The sequence below is a fragment of the Perca fluviatilis genome, chromosome 14 (genome assembly GCF_010015445.1).
Source record: "Perca fluviatilis chromosome 14, GENO_Pfluv_1.0, whole genome shotgun sequence".
NCBI lineage: Eukaryota > Metazoa > Chordata > Actinopteri > Perciformes > Percidae > Perca > Perca fluviatilis.
The window spans coordinates 19,266,387-19,281,834 of NC_053125.1; the positions used below are offsets into that span (position 1 = coordinate 19,266,387).

Consider the following 15,448-nt stretch of genomic DNA (forward strand, 5'->3'; position numbering starts at 1 on the left):
CACACTTTGTAATGGTCAATATCTTCTTGACAGTTTCTGACAGCAGGGACGAAAAGACAGAATCTGTTTGAAAAGTGGAGTTTGTATTTATTGAACCTTTAATAAAATACACATTAGGTTGGGTCAGCAATATAGGAGCTGGAATGAAGAGTCCCCACACATATACAAGGCTCTCACACCCACAACATTTACAATCTATGGCTCTGAGTACAGTTAACTCACAGAGCTCCAGAAATATTTGGACATCAGAGAAACAAAGATCTGATCCATCTTTGAAGCTTTGGATCAAAAATCGGCCTGAAACAGAGATTCAGGATAAACATTTACAACCGTGTCAGTTTTTTTTCTCTCAGCTGTTTTATTGAGCAACATTAGTGCGTTAATGTCTATATATTTATGGAGTTTGCGATTAATACCGATTCAGAGATGCTTGAGAAATTCAGAAATTTCCAGAAGACACTGAACTAACTCAGGGACTGATTAATACAGTGAAGAATTGCTTAGTATTGGTATTACACTATGACGTGTAAAGGAACTCTGAGAGATCTTAAAACTACAAATTAGTGTTGCACTAACTTTTGTACACAGCTATGTGGTTTTGAGATTGTTTCCCACAAGTGACATACAGTAAACATACATATAAAGGTTGTATACGGATAACTCTGTACATTATTTGCTGCGGACGACACTTAAAGCACTTTGCCTCCCGTAACATCTTAAAGCACTTTCCATTATTTTCATTTTTATCACCGACTCCTTCCTGCTTAACACACTTACTTTGCTCCTTCTCTTCTTCGTGCGTGTATTTCTTCTTCATGATCCAAAACCTGCACCACCTCGCACATCCAGCACAATCAGAAGCTGATAGAATAACTAGCACTTTTAGACTTAGCAATGCGACTTCATCAAAGGGGATTTCAAGAAGGACTGCAGGTTGTTTAGGCATATGGCGATGGTGTGCATGCACCATCGTTGACAAAATGCCTTCACAACAAACCTACGTCTTCCTATCTTTGAAATCAAACTCAGGTTGTCAAGAATGAAGCTTTTTTTTTTTTGTTGGCCTGGTAAACGTAACAGCAAGGTGGAGGAAAATTTACAAATAAAGCAAAAACAGCAAGTACTTGACAATCTGATCACAGTTGAGGAAGTGATACCAAAACTTGCAGAGCCTGATTTCACACAATAAGATGTATACATTCTGTGGACAGTCCTCTTGGTATTGGTCTAACAGCACAACACAAATATCCAGTGGAAATACTCCCAGACCCCCACAGTCGACATGAAATTGAACATTCAAATAATCAGTTTTCAGTACCTTCAACATAAAGGCTAAAATCCAAAAACAGAACACGCATCAACAGAATTCATTGAGGACGGATGGTCAACAGTCAGATTTCAGCGAGTGTTTGATTTCGACTGATGAAGCCCATCCTGGTGAGCATTAAAAACGTCACACTGAGGATTGTTTCGTACAAAGTGATACATATTCAGCAAAAGTAAATAAAAGGAAAAATAAAATTAAAAAAAGCATTCACAAGAGGAGTTGCGTTAACGAAAGTAAACTAATTATTGTTGATGCACTGCATCAGCTTTGATAAGATAGTTACCCATATTCTTTAATGAGGGTTGATTATGCCTTGGATATCCTGATTTAATGATTGTAAACAAATTATATGTAAATTTCACAGCATTTTTCCTTCAATATCTTTCAGACTTATGGCTGTAAGCCTGGAAGGTTTTTCGTGGCATAAGTGAGGAAAAGGTACCTGAAAGTAATGATTACAGTGTTTAAGTAAGCTTCCACATACAGTAGGTAGTATATAGGAGGGTTTATGAGAAATGACTGAGGTTTATTCGTAACTTTCAAATTAACTTTCTGGCCCTTTTCCATTTCTCGCGAGACCGACTGTTGCACGACAACAAACTTGTCTTGTTGTGAGCCTGTAGAGGATGCCGTGGAAACTACCACATACAGCATATAGAGTATCATCGTGCTCAAAGTGCATTGTAAAAGTTTAAAACCTTGTCATTAATGTCAACAGATTTCAGTGATTGAGGTACTAAATTTATCAGCATTATCAACCTTTTCACTGACACCATGAACTAAGTGCCTATTTCTATATTTCCGTCCCTCCCTCTTTCTATCCTTTTTCCAGTCTTCCCCCTTCAGATAAGTTGTATTTTCCCAACCGAGACCCAATAGTGTAAAAAAAAAAAGAAAGAAAAAAAAAGAAGAAATCATGTGCACAATATACAAAGAATGATATCAAATAATTTAAAACTGTATATACATAAAAAAAGGCAAGAAGTGAGGTTTAAATGGTTAGTGCTAATGTTTTTTTCTTTTTCTTTTTGAAAATCTCCAAAGATTGCTTGTATTCTATTTAATACATCTGCTTTCCTTGTTAAAATCTAAGCTTATTGTACCATTTTTACCATCATGCTACTGGTGAAATATACAGAGTGCAATAATGCTTCTCTCAGAAAAGAAACCGGAGTACATTTAGCCTACCTAAGGTTGAGTGTCTGCACATGGTGTTAACGTCAGATCAAGGAGACGGACTCATCACGATGTGGACACGATGCTTTGCTACGGTGCTATGAGTCGAAAAAAACGAGGCGTTCAGGTGCAGACATTCCACGTTCTAGTAAGCAGCATGCCGATAAATGTGTATCTAAATATTCTCTTTTGTGATCGATGTCAGCGGTTTGTACAGCGAAGCAGCAGCGACCGTGTCTTACAGGATGACGCTTAGTGTGTTAATGCTTTTTTTTTTTTTCAGTGTTCTTTAAAAAATATGCTGCAGGTGCAAGTGTTTGATCTCGCTTTGAGCTTTAAGTGTGTTTGTTTGATCAAACCAAGCTGCAAACAGCCTCTCCTCGTCGGGCCACTCTTGTCTCTCCTGAGTCCCACCTCCTGTCTCATTCTAGCCAATCAGGGAGCTGCGTCTGGATAAGTCCACATTGCTGGCGCTTAGTCCCCTGCAGTCCGAGAGGGCGGAGTTGGCGTCCTAAAAACAGACCAGTTAATGTTACTGCTGGACAATATATTTTGTGGGAAGTTAGTTAATTATTTTAATCTGTTAACAGTTTGAACAATATAAAAGATTTGGAAATATATTGCAATATGAAAGTTTTTGCAACATTTTATTTAAATCAAGTGCTGTGCTGTGCTGTGGCAGGAGTGACCTCGTACCTGTGTGGTCTCCTCGGTGCTCTTGTTGAGGAAGTTGAGGGAGCTTGCTCTCTTCATTCTGAGCAAAAACAATACAATCAAACAATGAGCCAAAACCATTAAAAAACTCATTAACAGCATATCAGAATAAAGTTCTAAAAATTATGTTTCCATTAATGTTTTGTGTAAAAACAGCCAGTTTTGTTAAATTGCCCAGCTGAAGGATGTTCTAAATCATACAGTATCACGCTCTTATATTCTGTATAAAAATAGGGGAAGCCTGAAAGGGCCAAACTAAAAGAAAAGCAATGCCTCTACATCTTTGAGTCCAACATGAGACACACAACTATAACCAAAAAACACTTAGTCGGCTTCATAACATGAAAAAAAAGAAAAAAAGAAATTAATTTACAGGCTACAGCTTCTCACATGTGAGTATTTGTTGCTTTTTTTGTCATAAACCGACTAAATTTTGTGTTAACAAAAAATGTATCACAAGGTCAACTTTTCAGCCACATCCACTCGCCTGCGTTAGCGGATGGACAGGGTCCAAATCGGTGGACCTCGTGATAACAATGTTTTGACAAACTTAGTTAGTTGCAGTGGTACACTTAACTCCAGACTACACAAATATTAACACACACACACACACACACACACACACACACACACACACACACACACACACACACACACACACACACACACACACACACACACACACACACACACACACACACACACACACACACACACACACACACACACACACACACACACACACACACACACACACACACACACACACACACACACACACACACACACACACACACACAAATCCTACCCTGGGTTGCGGGGTTCTTGCGGCCCACTCCCCTGCAGCTTCTTCACCAGCATCTCGCTGCTCCTTCTCAGGGCGTCCCGAATCTTCCCGAAGGAGCCGCTGCGACGCAGAGACCCATTACCATCCTGAGGGAAGAGGAAACATAATACCAGGTCAGCGTTTGCTGGAGACATTAAATATTAGGCAGATTTCCAGCTGAGGCTCGTCAGACTAGAAAGACTGACTAATAGGAATATAACTGCCTTGTGTGCAAAGCTGTGTTGACCTTGCGCCATGTACTTAACACAATTATTAATACTTCCATTAATGTTTAAGTAATGAATTGGTGTACTAAAACTGACCCCGTTCCACTCAGCGGACTCGTCGCCCTCGCTCTCCCCCCGCTGTCCCCCCAGCCCGTTGACTCCTTCCCTGCTGTGTCTTCTGTCGCCTCCTCCAGCCCCCCCGTCCTTCAGCAGCTCCACCACTTTACTCTGGTTAATGGCATCAATACCCTGGGGGGGAGGGAGGGAGGGAGGGAGGGAGGGGGAGAGAGAGAGAGAGAGAGAAGACACACACAAACCCAAAGAGACGAAAAAAAAAAAAAAATGTCAGAGAAGAGTGATTAAAAGGGATTATAGCTCGCACAGCATGTCTACAATCTTTACTACAATGTACACACATTAGCTTCATGGCTGATCTTTAAATCATAGTTATTGGCTAATAAATTACAGCTGGAATGCCTGTTGAACTAATCAGGCTTCTTAACTGACCATGCCGTAGAAAAGAACCCAGACGACTAATCTAACAGCAGTAATTCAGCCGGTCATGCAGCAGCCTGTGTGTGAGCAGTACCTGTTTACGTGACTTGCAGGCACACTCCTCCAGTGTTTCTGCTGCCTCCAGTTTGCCCTGGCGACGGTACAAAGCTCCCAAGCTTTTGAGGGTTGTGTTTACTGTGGGGCTGCAAAAAAAAAAAAAAATGTGTAACCATATTTAAATGTGTGTAACCATATGTTTTGTTAAAAAAATAAGAAAAAAAAAATAAGGTATTTCTCAACTAAGTTAATCTTTGTTCCATTCACCTTCAATGAAACAAAGATTTTTGGGAATTGCAGCAGTAATACAGCACTACTGTCTAGTCTAGCCAAGGTTAGACTAACACATCCCGCCTGTTCCTTTTATTAGAATTAGATCGAAAGACAAATTGAATGGAGGTGAGAACAAACAAGCTCTAATGTTGCTTTAAGGACCTGATAACCCAACAAATGATTTATTTTTTAGGGATAAAAAAAAAAAAAAATTGTAAATTGTAAATTTGTCCAATGTTGGCATCCTTAAAATGTATACAAAATTACATTTTTCATGGTCTCCCAGGGTACACTGCAATATTAAAAAAGGCACTGATGACACGATATTTATATTTCAACACTACAGCAACACTACTTACAATGCATTTGTACTGAGACTGTACAAGTACTCACACACCTGAACACTCCAAAGTCTGTTTATATAGGATACTTCTATTTGATGTGTTGCTTGTATGCTTTTTGGGTTTCTATTCTTTTAATATTTTTTTGCTCCCCCTTCTTAGATGACTGACAGAACCATGCAAAAATGACTTATAATTTCCTCGTACAGGTATGGATCACTTTCTTAAAAATGGCCAATAGAAAATAGCAATTCTTCTGATAGGAGCCCCACCAATGACAGGTTTAAGCAGACCTTTTACCTGCTGACACGAGTGCACACTTTTTTTTTGCATATAAATTATCAACAATTTCAGATTTTTTTGCAAACGATTTTATTAAAAAAATATTAGGGCTGTCAAACGATTTTTTTTTTTAATCGCGATTAATCACTGAATTTCTATAGTTAAGCACATATTTTAATCACATGATTAAATTGTTTTTAAGTACATATTAACAATGGAAAGCAATTCTTACCAGTGTATCTTGATTGGGAATCAAAAGAATGCAAAGAAAGTTACTTTATGAACTTGACTTTAACATTTGTATTGGTTTATTATTTATTGACTGTAAACAAAAGAAAAATGTGTGAATCTGTCATTATTGCACAAGTCCTCCAAGTACCCAACTAAAAATCCCTATCCTTAGCAGAGTCAATATAGTTTGCTCCTAAATAATTTTGATTACTCACTGACGTGATCACCGGTTAATGAGACAGCGTTTGCAGCACCTTGCAGCAGTTCCAGTTGGGCTGCTTTCTCCGTGTCATTACAGGCTGTGTATGTGTGAAACTACTGTCCCCCTGGACAACAATGAGCCACCGTAGTATGTCTTTAAGACCCGAGTCCTCTACGATGCTGACAGGTCTGCAGTTAGTTGCCACCCATTTCGCAAGAGCTGTAGTTATTTTTTTGGATTAAGTTTCATCCACAGGTGGGCAAGTAGCACTCGTAGCACTCTCCAAAATACTGCTTTGCCTGAGTGGGTAGCATGCTAGTGGGTAGCATCAACCTGAGTCACGTTAATTAGCTCGTAGGTGGTAGCTAAAGTTTGACGTGCTTCGGTGATATTTTAATTCTGCTTTACACAATGTGCCTATAGCTTTCGACTTTTCGAAGTTTTGGGAAATTAAAAGCGCCATTCAGAATTTTGTTGCTGCGGTCTTTCTCCATCATGCCTGCAGCCTGCAGCAGGAGGATGTTTTGCATGTTTAGCAGTTTGATGATAAGTAACGGTACGGCAAAGGGTCAAAATAGTAGCCTGTTAGGCACGACACAAAGCAGAGTGAAGTGTAAAATAAATAAATAAATGCCGGCATGAGATTAAAAAATAAATTAAAAAAATGTACGCGTTATGCTGACAGACCTAACAAAATATTCTCATCTGATTCCTGATGTTTTCAGTAAATTCAAATGTCTGACTCACCTGTCCACTTTGCAGGCCTTGTACCAGCTTCCATACTCTACATATGGGCCAGAGTCCTTGCGCTTCCCCTAAGAGAGAGAGCGAGAGAGATACAGAGAGAGGGAAGAGAGGGAGATAAAGATGAAGCGGCTGAGAGCTGGAGGAGAGTATGAAACGTTACCCTATTAAAAACAGCCTATTAAAGATTTCCCTGTTGTCATTTGTATAGTCTGCTGTTCTCCATCATTCTAATTTTGATGTCCAGGCCATTTCCATAATAGCTGCCTGCCAGCCAACAGCATTAATGGAAAAGGTCAGTCTAAATCACTGACCTTGCTCTCCTCTCTCTCCTCCGCGTGCATCCAGATGGGCTTGTTGTCATCTGCACAAAAAAAATATATATATAAATACCATTTCACATATGACAACACTGAAAATAAGTTGCAGCAGCAACCAAACATATGAGGAAAATAATACATTGCCTAGAAAATAAAAGGATCACGGATAACCTGAATTTCAAAGTGAAGTCTCTCACCATAAATAAACAAACAGTCTTTAAAACCTATGCAATGCCAAATTCCTGCCAAGGCCCAGTAACGTGCTGGGCATGTGAGCACATAAGGGTTTCACAGGCTTAGTTGCAGTGGGAGGAAACCTCAACATTAAGCTGCTTCGCATGCCTCGATAGCACAAAATAATCCTCTGACCTGCTGAGAGGTACTGGGGGCGATGGGAGGGATCAGGGTGTGGCCCAATCAAAACCTGAATCCCAAAACACAGGAATTGTCAAAGGAAGGGGTCGACTCCGAATCAGGGAACTCCCTCCTCCCCTAAATATCCCTACGATAAAACTGCATTTTGTCTTATCCAAGCCTGATTCACATTAGGGCTGTACAATTAATCGAAATGTTATCGAAATCGCAACATGGACTACTGCAATATCCAAATCGCAGAGGGCGTGCAATATTTGTTAAAAGCAAACAATGTGTCAACGCATTCTGCATTAAGTATTGTGGTGCTGCAGAGACGTCCCGGCCTACAAATCCTATCCTACAGACTATAGAAAACATCTGTTTGGTATAGATCCTCGCAAAAATCGCACTATAAATCATTCAACAAAAATGAAAATAATGATTAATAAAATTAATTTATTATTTTAAATAAAATAAAAATAAAAATTATCATTCCCTCCAATATCGCGATTGCAATATCAGTCAAAATAATCACAATTTGATCATTTACTCATATCGTGCAGCCCTAATTCACATCCACCAGTACCAGCACAGTATGCACTTTAAATGACGTTGTGATTATGTCCACTTCAGTGTGGCTCAGCCGTTTGAACACTGGCTCTACTCACTATTGACAGATCCAAACTCCTTCTCATGTGCCCTGGTCAGGATCTCTTTGTACAGAGCCTCAGCATCTTTGAACTTCCCCTGCTTCAGGTAGCACGTAGCCTGAGAAGAAGCAACACGGACAATCTTTTATTCAAGTTTCGAAACTGGTAATAAATTGTCATCACAGGATAAGAGCAGGAAACACAGAACACGCAAAAACAAAACTCTAAACTTTCACAACTGTATGCCAAACGTTTGACTGTTCAAGTCTGTTACGACCATGTGACTGGAATAGTTATAAAACCTCTTAAATTTGTGCTACATTTTAATGATGTCCCCACCAGGTTATTTTTGGTCTTGGCCACGTTGGGGTCATCAGCTCCCAGCTTGGACTCGTAGATCTCCAGGGCTCGTCTGTAGTAGTACTCCACTTCGTCGTACTTGCCCTGGTTCTGACACAGCAGGGCCAAGTTGTTCAGCTGCTTGGCTACATCTGGGTGGTATTTCCCCAACACCTGGAGACAAATTTACTTTTCTTTCATCATTGCTGGTGCGACAATGCATGCTTTATTGATAGGAGACTATGACAAGAGGTGGCTACAAACAAACAAAATGGTTCACATCCATATATTCGGTATAGTTTTTTTTTTGTTTTTTTACATTTAGACTTGGTGGTGTGGGTTTTTACCTTCTCTCTGATCTCCAGCGCTCTCTTGCAGAGAGGTTCAGCCTCCTTGTATTTGCCCCTCTTGCCATACAGAACAGCCAGGTTGTTGAGGGTTGCGGCCACAGCTGGATGATCCTTCCCCAGTGTCTTCTCTCTGATGGCCAGGGCGTCATTCAGGAGGTGAGCTGCTTCTTTGTACTTGTTCTGATCCCTGGAGGACAAAAACAGAACGACGGCAGTTAAAAGTCTGAAAATTTAAAACCAACTTTGAATGTTTGTCAAAAACACCTCCTTCTCCATACCCCACCTGTACACCAAAGCCAGGATGTTGAGCATGGTGGCTACGTCAGGGTGGTCGTGCCCAGACGTTTTCTCCAGGTCCTCCAGGGCTTGTTTGCACAGCGGCACGGCCACCTCGTACCTCCCCTGCGAGGCGTACTGGATCACCAGGTTGTGAAGCGTCCTGAGGCGGGCCGGGATCTCGTAGCCTCCCTGCTGGGCTGCCACCTCTCCGCTGGGCTGGGCTGTGGGACAGAGGGGAGGGATGTTAAAAAGGTTTTAACCTAAAGTTTTCCTCTCCAACTTTAAATTCTTCAACTGTCTGTCTCTTTCCATTCCTTTCTAATCACTTTTCTCTGTTAGTCCCGCTGTCTTGGGTGGCTAGCTTTTACTGCCATGTTCCCAAACTATCCCATAATGCTCGTCAAAATCCAAGATGGAGTTATTTGTAAAATGGCTTATGTACGTGTATGTGAGAAGCCTTTAGAGCTGTAGAAAGTGGAAGACTTACAGCCAACAAAGATCTGAGCAGAACAAGCGTGGGATAAAAACCAAATGAGTCGAACCTGCTCCATGGATCAGCACTTATCCAGCAGCACATGGTTGCTGAGGGAAATCCAACTGGTTCATTTAACAACAGCCACCATTTCTTCTTCTCTGTTTCACCATTTTAATTTTAAACTGTAGCTGTACAGAAAAGTATTTAAAAATCTCATTTTTGGAGCACTCTCACTCCTATTTTCTGTTTTCCTCCATGCTGCTTTTGTTAGTTTTTCCCCCTGCTGCTGCTCACAGGTGTCTCTAATCATCTCTGATGTATCACCTCACTGTTCTCTCCCTTTAAAAGGTTCTTTCCCTCCTTTATTCTGCCACAATTTATACATTAGAGAAACAACTTTATGTCACAATAGAAAATAGCTACTCCTTACAAAACTAGTAGAAAATGATTGACGTTTACCACATATCAGTTTTCCAGGAAGATCATAAGATAACTAAAATGATCATCATAACAGAATAAAATATAATTAACGTAATAAAAAGCAAAGAGACTAAACTGGCTTTTATCAGGATTCAGTTAATAATAATAATAATAATAATAATAATAATAATAATTAAAAAAGACCAAGAGTAACAACAAGTTATACATTGTATCGCATAAGTGACCTTTTCTATCTGCAATTTGATGTTACTTTGTTGACGCAGATTCACAAATCCATTTACAAGCCTAAGCTTCTGTTTAGACAGTGAATTTGGCATTAACCAAACCACAGCTCCTGCTTCAAATAGGGTTTTGCATCCCATCTAAACTATATCATACGGTCAGTTTGCCACTTACACAAAAGGTTGCTTGTATGAAAACACATGAGAACAACTCAAGCTTTAGTTTAAATTTCTCTACCGGCTCCAGGGCAGTTGAGGCCTTTACATTTATGTTACTGAAAGGCATCACTGTATTGAGCTCTGACTGAGTTCTTTTATTTTGCCACTCCATACATTATTTTAAACTGGGATTGATTCTTTTGCTGTTCAGGCCTCTGCAGCCTCACTCACCCTGCAAATAACTTTGTAGAAGCAGGAATGATTCAAACACCAGCGTGCAGTATGATCTAACAACTTTAACCTAAATAAAACTAGGAATTATTTAAGGACATGATCAAATTCCAAGAGTGACTTTTAAAAATACCTAAAGCACCTAAAGGTCTATTGAAATCTACCTTCATCAGGGAAACTATCCCACATTGCAACAAGGCAAGGTTGGTCAATACTGGGGAAAGGGTCAACCGTGCAAAATGACTGACAGGCCAAAGCACAACCAAATATCTCTTCTTCCTTTGGTCTGCCACTACTGGTTACTCTCCTCCGGTATCAGTCACCTGGTCCTGTTAACGGAATCTTTTTAAAGGAAGAAGTCATTTCTGGCTCTGTTGATTAGCTTCAAAGCTTCAAAACAGCCAAACATTTGCTGGTTACAGCTTCTCAAATGTGTGGACTTGCTGCTTTTCTTTGTCCTTTATCATAGTAAAGTGGGTTTGGGACTGTTGGATAGGCTAAACTATACTTTTATACAATTTTCTGACATTTTGTAAACAAAATTGTTAATTGAATAATCCAGAAAAGAATCTGTAGATTAATTGATAATGAGAATACGTGTTACGTGCAGCCCTACAATAAACTGTGTGCTTATTTAGCATCTTGTTACCCAAAGCACAGCTCAGGCCTGTCTGGTGTCTGGTGTGTATTGACTGCTGCTGACCTGGTCCCTGGTCATCATCGTTTGGGAACAAGTCATCCAGACTGTCCTTTGAAGTGTCTCCTCCACCGCCGCCGGAGCTCTGGCTCTTTTCCTCTGAGGGCGAGACGTCATCATCAAACTTTTTGATCTGGTTCATGAACTCCAGGTGCTTCTTCTCCTCCTCCAGCTGGGCCACGCTCTGCTCGCTGCGCTGCAGCTTGTGCTGGGTTCCCGCCAGCTCGTCCCGAAGCCATTGGTTCTCCTGGCAGAGCCGGCGCACCTGAGCACGCAGCTTCTGCTTCTCCGACTCTACAGCGCTCAAGTGGCTCGACAGGGCGATGATCACCTGGGGAAAAAGGGAAACTTTAACTTGTACTAGGTGAAATTGTAACGATATGGCAAAATGATTGCTGGCTTGTTTTGTTATCTTAAAAGCACTCCATATGACAAAAAACAAAACAAAAACGAGAACGCTTACCTGTGCTTCTCCCAGGCCCAGCTCGATGGCCTCCAGACTCTTGCGGAGCAGCCCAGATTTCTCCTGGGCAGCGGGTGGCTGGGTGCAGTCCAGCAGCGAGTTGAGGATTTGGGCATGTTCGCCGCGCAGCGTCTCCAGGCCCTGCATGACAGCCTTAGTGTTGAGGACAATCTCATCCTGGCTCAGTCGCTCCAGGCCTTCCTCACGTGGATACACCATGGTGGACATTCCCTGGTTTTATACACACTGTAGGGAAAGGAAAAGAAAACACACACACACACACACACACACACACACACACACACACACACACACACACACACACACACACACACACACACACACACACACACACACACACACACACACACACACACACACACACACACACACACACACACACACACACACACACACACTTTTTGCTGAGTGTGCATTGTCTTTTTCATGTCCTGTCCTGCTTGACATTCTCACAATTCACACATGTGCTGCTCAATGAAACCACATCCTTCATCTGTTGGTCACTGAGGTCAAGTAGAGATAGATGAGACCAAGAGAGAGAGCAGATGAGATAAGATGGAAAGTGATGAATGAAATGAAAAATGCTGCTCTGTAGTTCTCCCTTTCTGTTTTACTCTACAGTTTCAAAGAGGTCAACGGCTAAATAATAGTTTCCCATTTCATAGCGTGCCCCTTGGATAGTAAGCCTCAATGAAAAGTGAGGACGGTGTGTGTGTGTGTGTGTGTGTGTGTGTGTGTGTGTGTGTGTGTGTGTAGTATATGTATAGTTAAAACCCATTCATATTACTACAATAGGATTCCTTTGAGCTTGAAACTGACCCTGCAAGCTGCCAGTGACCAGTAAAGCCAATTAAAAGGAGACGCTGTCACTCGACAGAGCTGCCGTTCCTAGGAGAGACTGACTCAGAGTGATGTGATAATTGAGGTGACGACTGAAGTTTCAGTACAGAAATGCCAATGTTCAAACTAAATTAGAAAACCATTACCGTACATAGTTTGTCCACCAGAACGTTTATTTTTTAACTGTAAAGTGTACTACTCAGTATATATCTTGGCCACAATTCTCTAATAACCGAATGTAAAGGATCCTATTCAAAAATGTTCATGGATGTTTTTTGAAAGTTCATGCTAGTAACATCGATAGACCACCAAGTCTCCAGACAAACCTGAATGTAAACTCCATAATTTTTGATTGACCTTTTCAATAATTTTTTAAAGCACTACATGTGATGAAATGTGAGTTTGGAGTGATGATTCGTCCAGAGGCTATTTATTCTAAGCCGTGGGTGACATGGTCTCTAAAACAAAATCATTAGTCATATATCACTGGTCATCCTGAGTAATGAACACAGAGGCGTTCATTGTTCATTTCTTGAGCTAGAACACAAAGACAAATTCAGAATTTAGTCTTAATGTAACATTTAGGGAAAACACAACATTCAAGCTGTATCTTGATGCTTGGATAACCCAAATCCAAAACAATATCTAAAAAGTTCAATATCCGTATATCAACAGACATCTCACAGTTGAAGACAGATCCAGGCAGGGATCTGGTAAACCGTATATAGGCACTTCCTATACCGAGCATGTAGGTCTAAATGTTGACCAGCTGTAAATGAGATGTTGCACGAGGCAGCAGGAGGACAGAGGAGCCAATTGTGCAACATCGTGACTTTCTCTCTTTTCCTGCTTTGATGGTGGAGGCGCACCTGTTCTCCTCTTCTGCTCCCTCCCCCCTTTCTCTCTCTGCCTCTCTAGGTTTCTCACTCACTCACTCACCCATCCTCCTCCTCCTCATCCTCCTCCTCCACCCCCCCTCCCGTCCGCCTCATATACTGACTGCAATGCACCAATATTCACACTTCCCTTACGAAGCCCCTTTTGCAAATGCAGACAGTAAAGCTGTGAAAAGTCAAAAATAAAAGTATCCCGAAATGAATGTCATAACTTCTTTAGGCATCTTTAATTTACCTATTTTTAAGCCACAAATAAATAAGCGAGCCGGTGGATGGTCGAGGCCTATGCCCGGGAGGGGCAGTGTTTGGCTTGGCAGCATATCAATCAAGGTGACCGAGAATAGAGAACACTGTTTAAAAAGGACAACGCCTTAACGGACGATTCAGAAAATAATTGCCACTGAAACACTGAAAATTTGTTGAAATGTCTGCGTCCGACATGTTAACTGTTTGTAAACAGTGAAGGCCCGAGCACCTAGATGTTACACAATACACACTGATGCACATTATATTAAGCGACTGTAACCTATTTACATTATTTACCATATGCACAGATAATATTATAATAAGGAAAATTTTAAAATGGCTGTTTCATACGTAAAAACATAGGCGAGCGGTGACTGCAAGGTAGCTACACATTTACGGACCTCGCCGAGGATGTAACGTTTAATTTGATAGCTTGCTAAAAAAAGCATCTATTTTAACTATGTAACTGTGACGTCATGCTCATTGAAATAATATTTATCCATATATTTACCTTCATCGAAGACAAGTGCGATGCTTTCTGCCCCTCCAACAAAGCAGCAGGGCAATGTTGTGATGCTCCAGACAGACCGTTGTCAAGTCCACTAATGCAAAACAAACTGCTTCCGGATGTATTCTTCAAAATAATAGCTAAGTGTAGTCCGCAAAGTAGGACGATGTAGGTTGCCAAACACGATAATGCAGTTATAAGTGCGGAAGAAATTTACACAATTAAACAAAAATCACGGTCCTTTTATTTCCAAAACGCAAAGCAATGGAGGTTAACGTCAGTTTGCGTTAAATTAACGTTAGCTTTACTTTGAAGGAAACTAACGGTAGGTGCTATGAATTACCGATTACCTGTCTTGTTCATTTCACGCGTCCCACGTTATTTGGCCAACACAAGGCACACCGAAATAGCTCCCAAACCACTCAGTTTAGTTTAATACGATTATAGACAGTCAGTCGGTTAACGTTAGCTAACAGCCGCCTTGGCGAGCTCCTAGCTAACTATCTTGTGCTTCACCTTTACTTACCCACTGACTGCCACTTGACAATGGAGGACAGCAAGGAAGCTCTTAAACGTGCCGAAACTGGCTGGTCATCCCCTCAAACACTTTTATTTAGTTAAAAAAGGAGATGTTATCGTGACGTGGTTCAAGTGTGACAAGTGGGTGACGAAAAATGGCTGTTCTCCCAGAATCCAACAACCAAAGATATATAGTAAAATATTAAGATGAATCACGTTGGCCATTTTCCAAGCGGGGCGGGAAATTATCTTGCGCATGCGTATAGTCACAGTGCCGCTGCCAGCTAGCATCTTCTTTAATTCTAGATTTACTAATAGAGGTGGTTAAAAAATATGTTAGCTAGGTAAATTGGCATTTACATTGTATGTTATTGTCACTGACTAGCCCATAGTCAAAAAGTAAATAAAAAAATTTAACAATTAATTCACATAGCAGGATGTAGGTGGAAGTGAAGCCTCTTGCTATGCTCATACTCTTTGTGTTCTGATGTCAGTATCATAGACTGTAGCCTACAGTGGTGTCAAACTCAATTTCGCTAAGGGC

The 15,448-nt window shown here is 40.9% G+C and overlaps 1 protein-coding gene across 2 annotated transcripts; it reads right to left on the reverse strand.

The window, feature by feature from the left end:
* Nucleotides 1-66: 66 nt before the first annotated feature.
* klc2 (kinesin light chain 2) lies at nt 67-15,070 on the reverse strand. Of its 2 annotated transcripts, none has more exons than XM_039822004.1 (14): nt 14,912-15,070; nt 11,875-12,120; nt 11,418-11,742; nt 9,192-9,408; nt 8,906-9,095; nt 8,559-8,732; nt 8,238-8,337; nt 7,210-7,259; nt 6,899-6,966; nt 4,860-4,968; nt 4,367-4,519; nt 4,026-4,150; nt 3,200-3,257; nt 67-3,014 (listed from the first exon to the last, which is right to left on the reverse strand). In XM_039822004.1, the coding sequence occupies exons 2-14, from the start codon at nt 12,100-12,102 to the stop codon at nt 2,931-2,933; spliced, it is 1,881 nt and encodes a 626-aa protein (XP_039677938.1). In that variant the 5' UTR covers nt 12,103-12,120; nt 14,912-15,070; the 3' UTR covers nt 67-2,930. The 2 variants fall into 2 exon arrangements, with proteins under 2 accessions (XP_039677938.1, XP_039677937.1); XM_039822003.1 differs by lacking the exon at nt 14,912-15,070 and adding an exon at nt 14,389-14,889.
* Nucleotides 15,071-15,448: the final 378 nt, after the last annotated feature.

Excerpts from the sequence above, each read along its gene's own strand:
- klc2 (XM_039822004.1), bottom strand. The coding sequence starts at position 12,102 with ATGTCCACCATGGTGTATCCACGTGAGGAAGGCCTGGAGCGACTGAGC. Across the intron at positions 11,743-11,874 it reads TGGGCCTGGGAGAAGCACAG|GTGATCATCGCCCTGTCGAG; the intron begins GTAAGCGTTCTC and ends CTTTTTCCCCAG. Across the intron at positions 9,409-11,417 it reads CGATGATGACCAGGGACCAG|CCCAGCCCAGCGGAGAGGTG; the intron begins GTCAGCAGCAGT and ends TCTGTCCCACAG.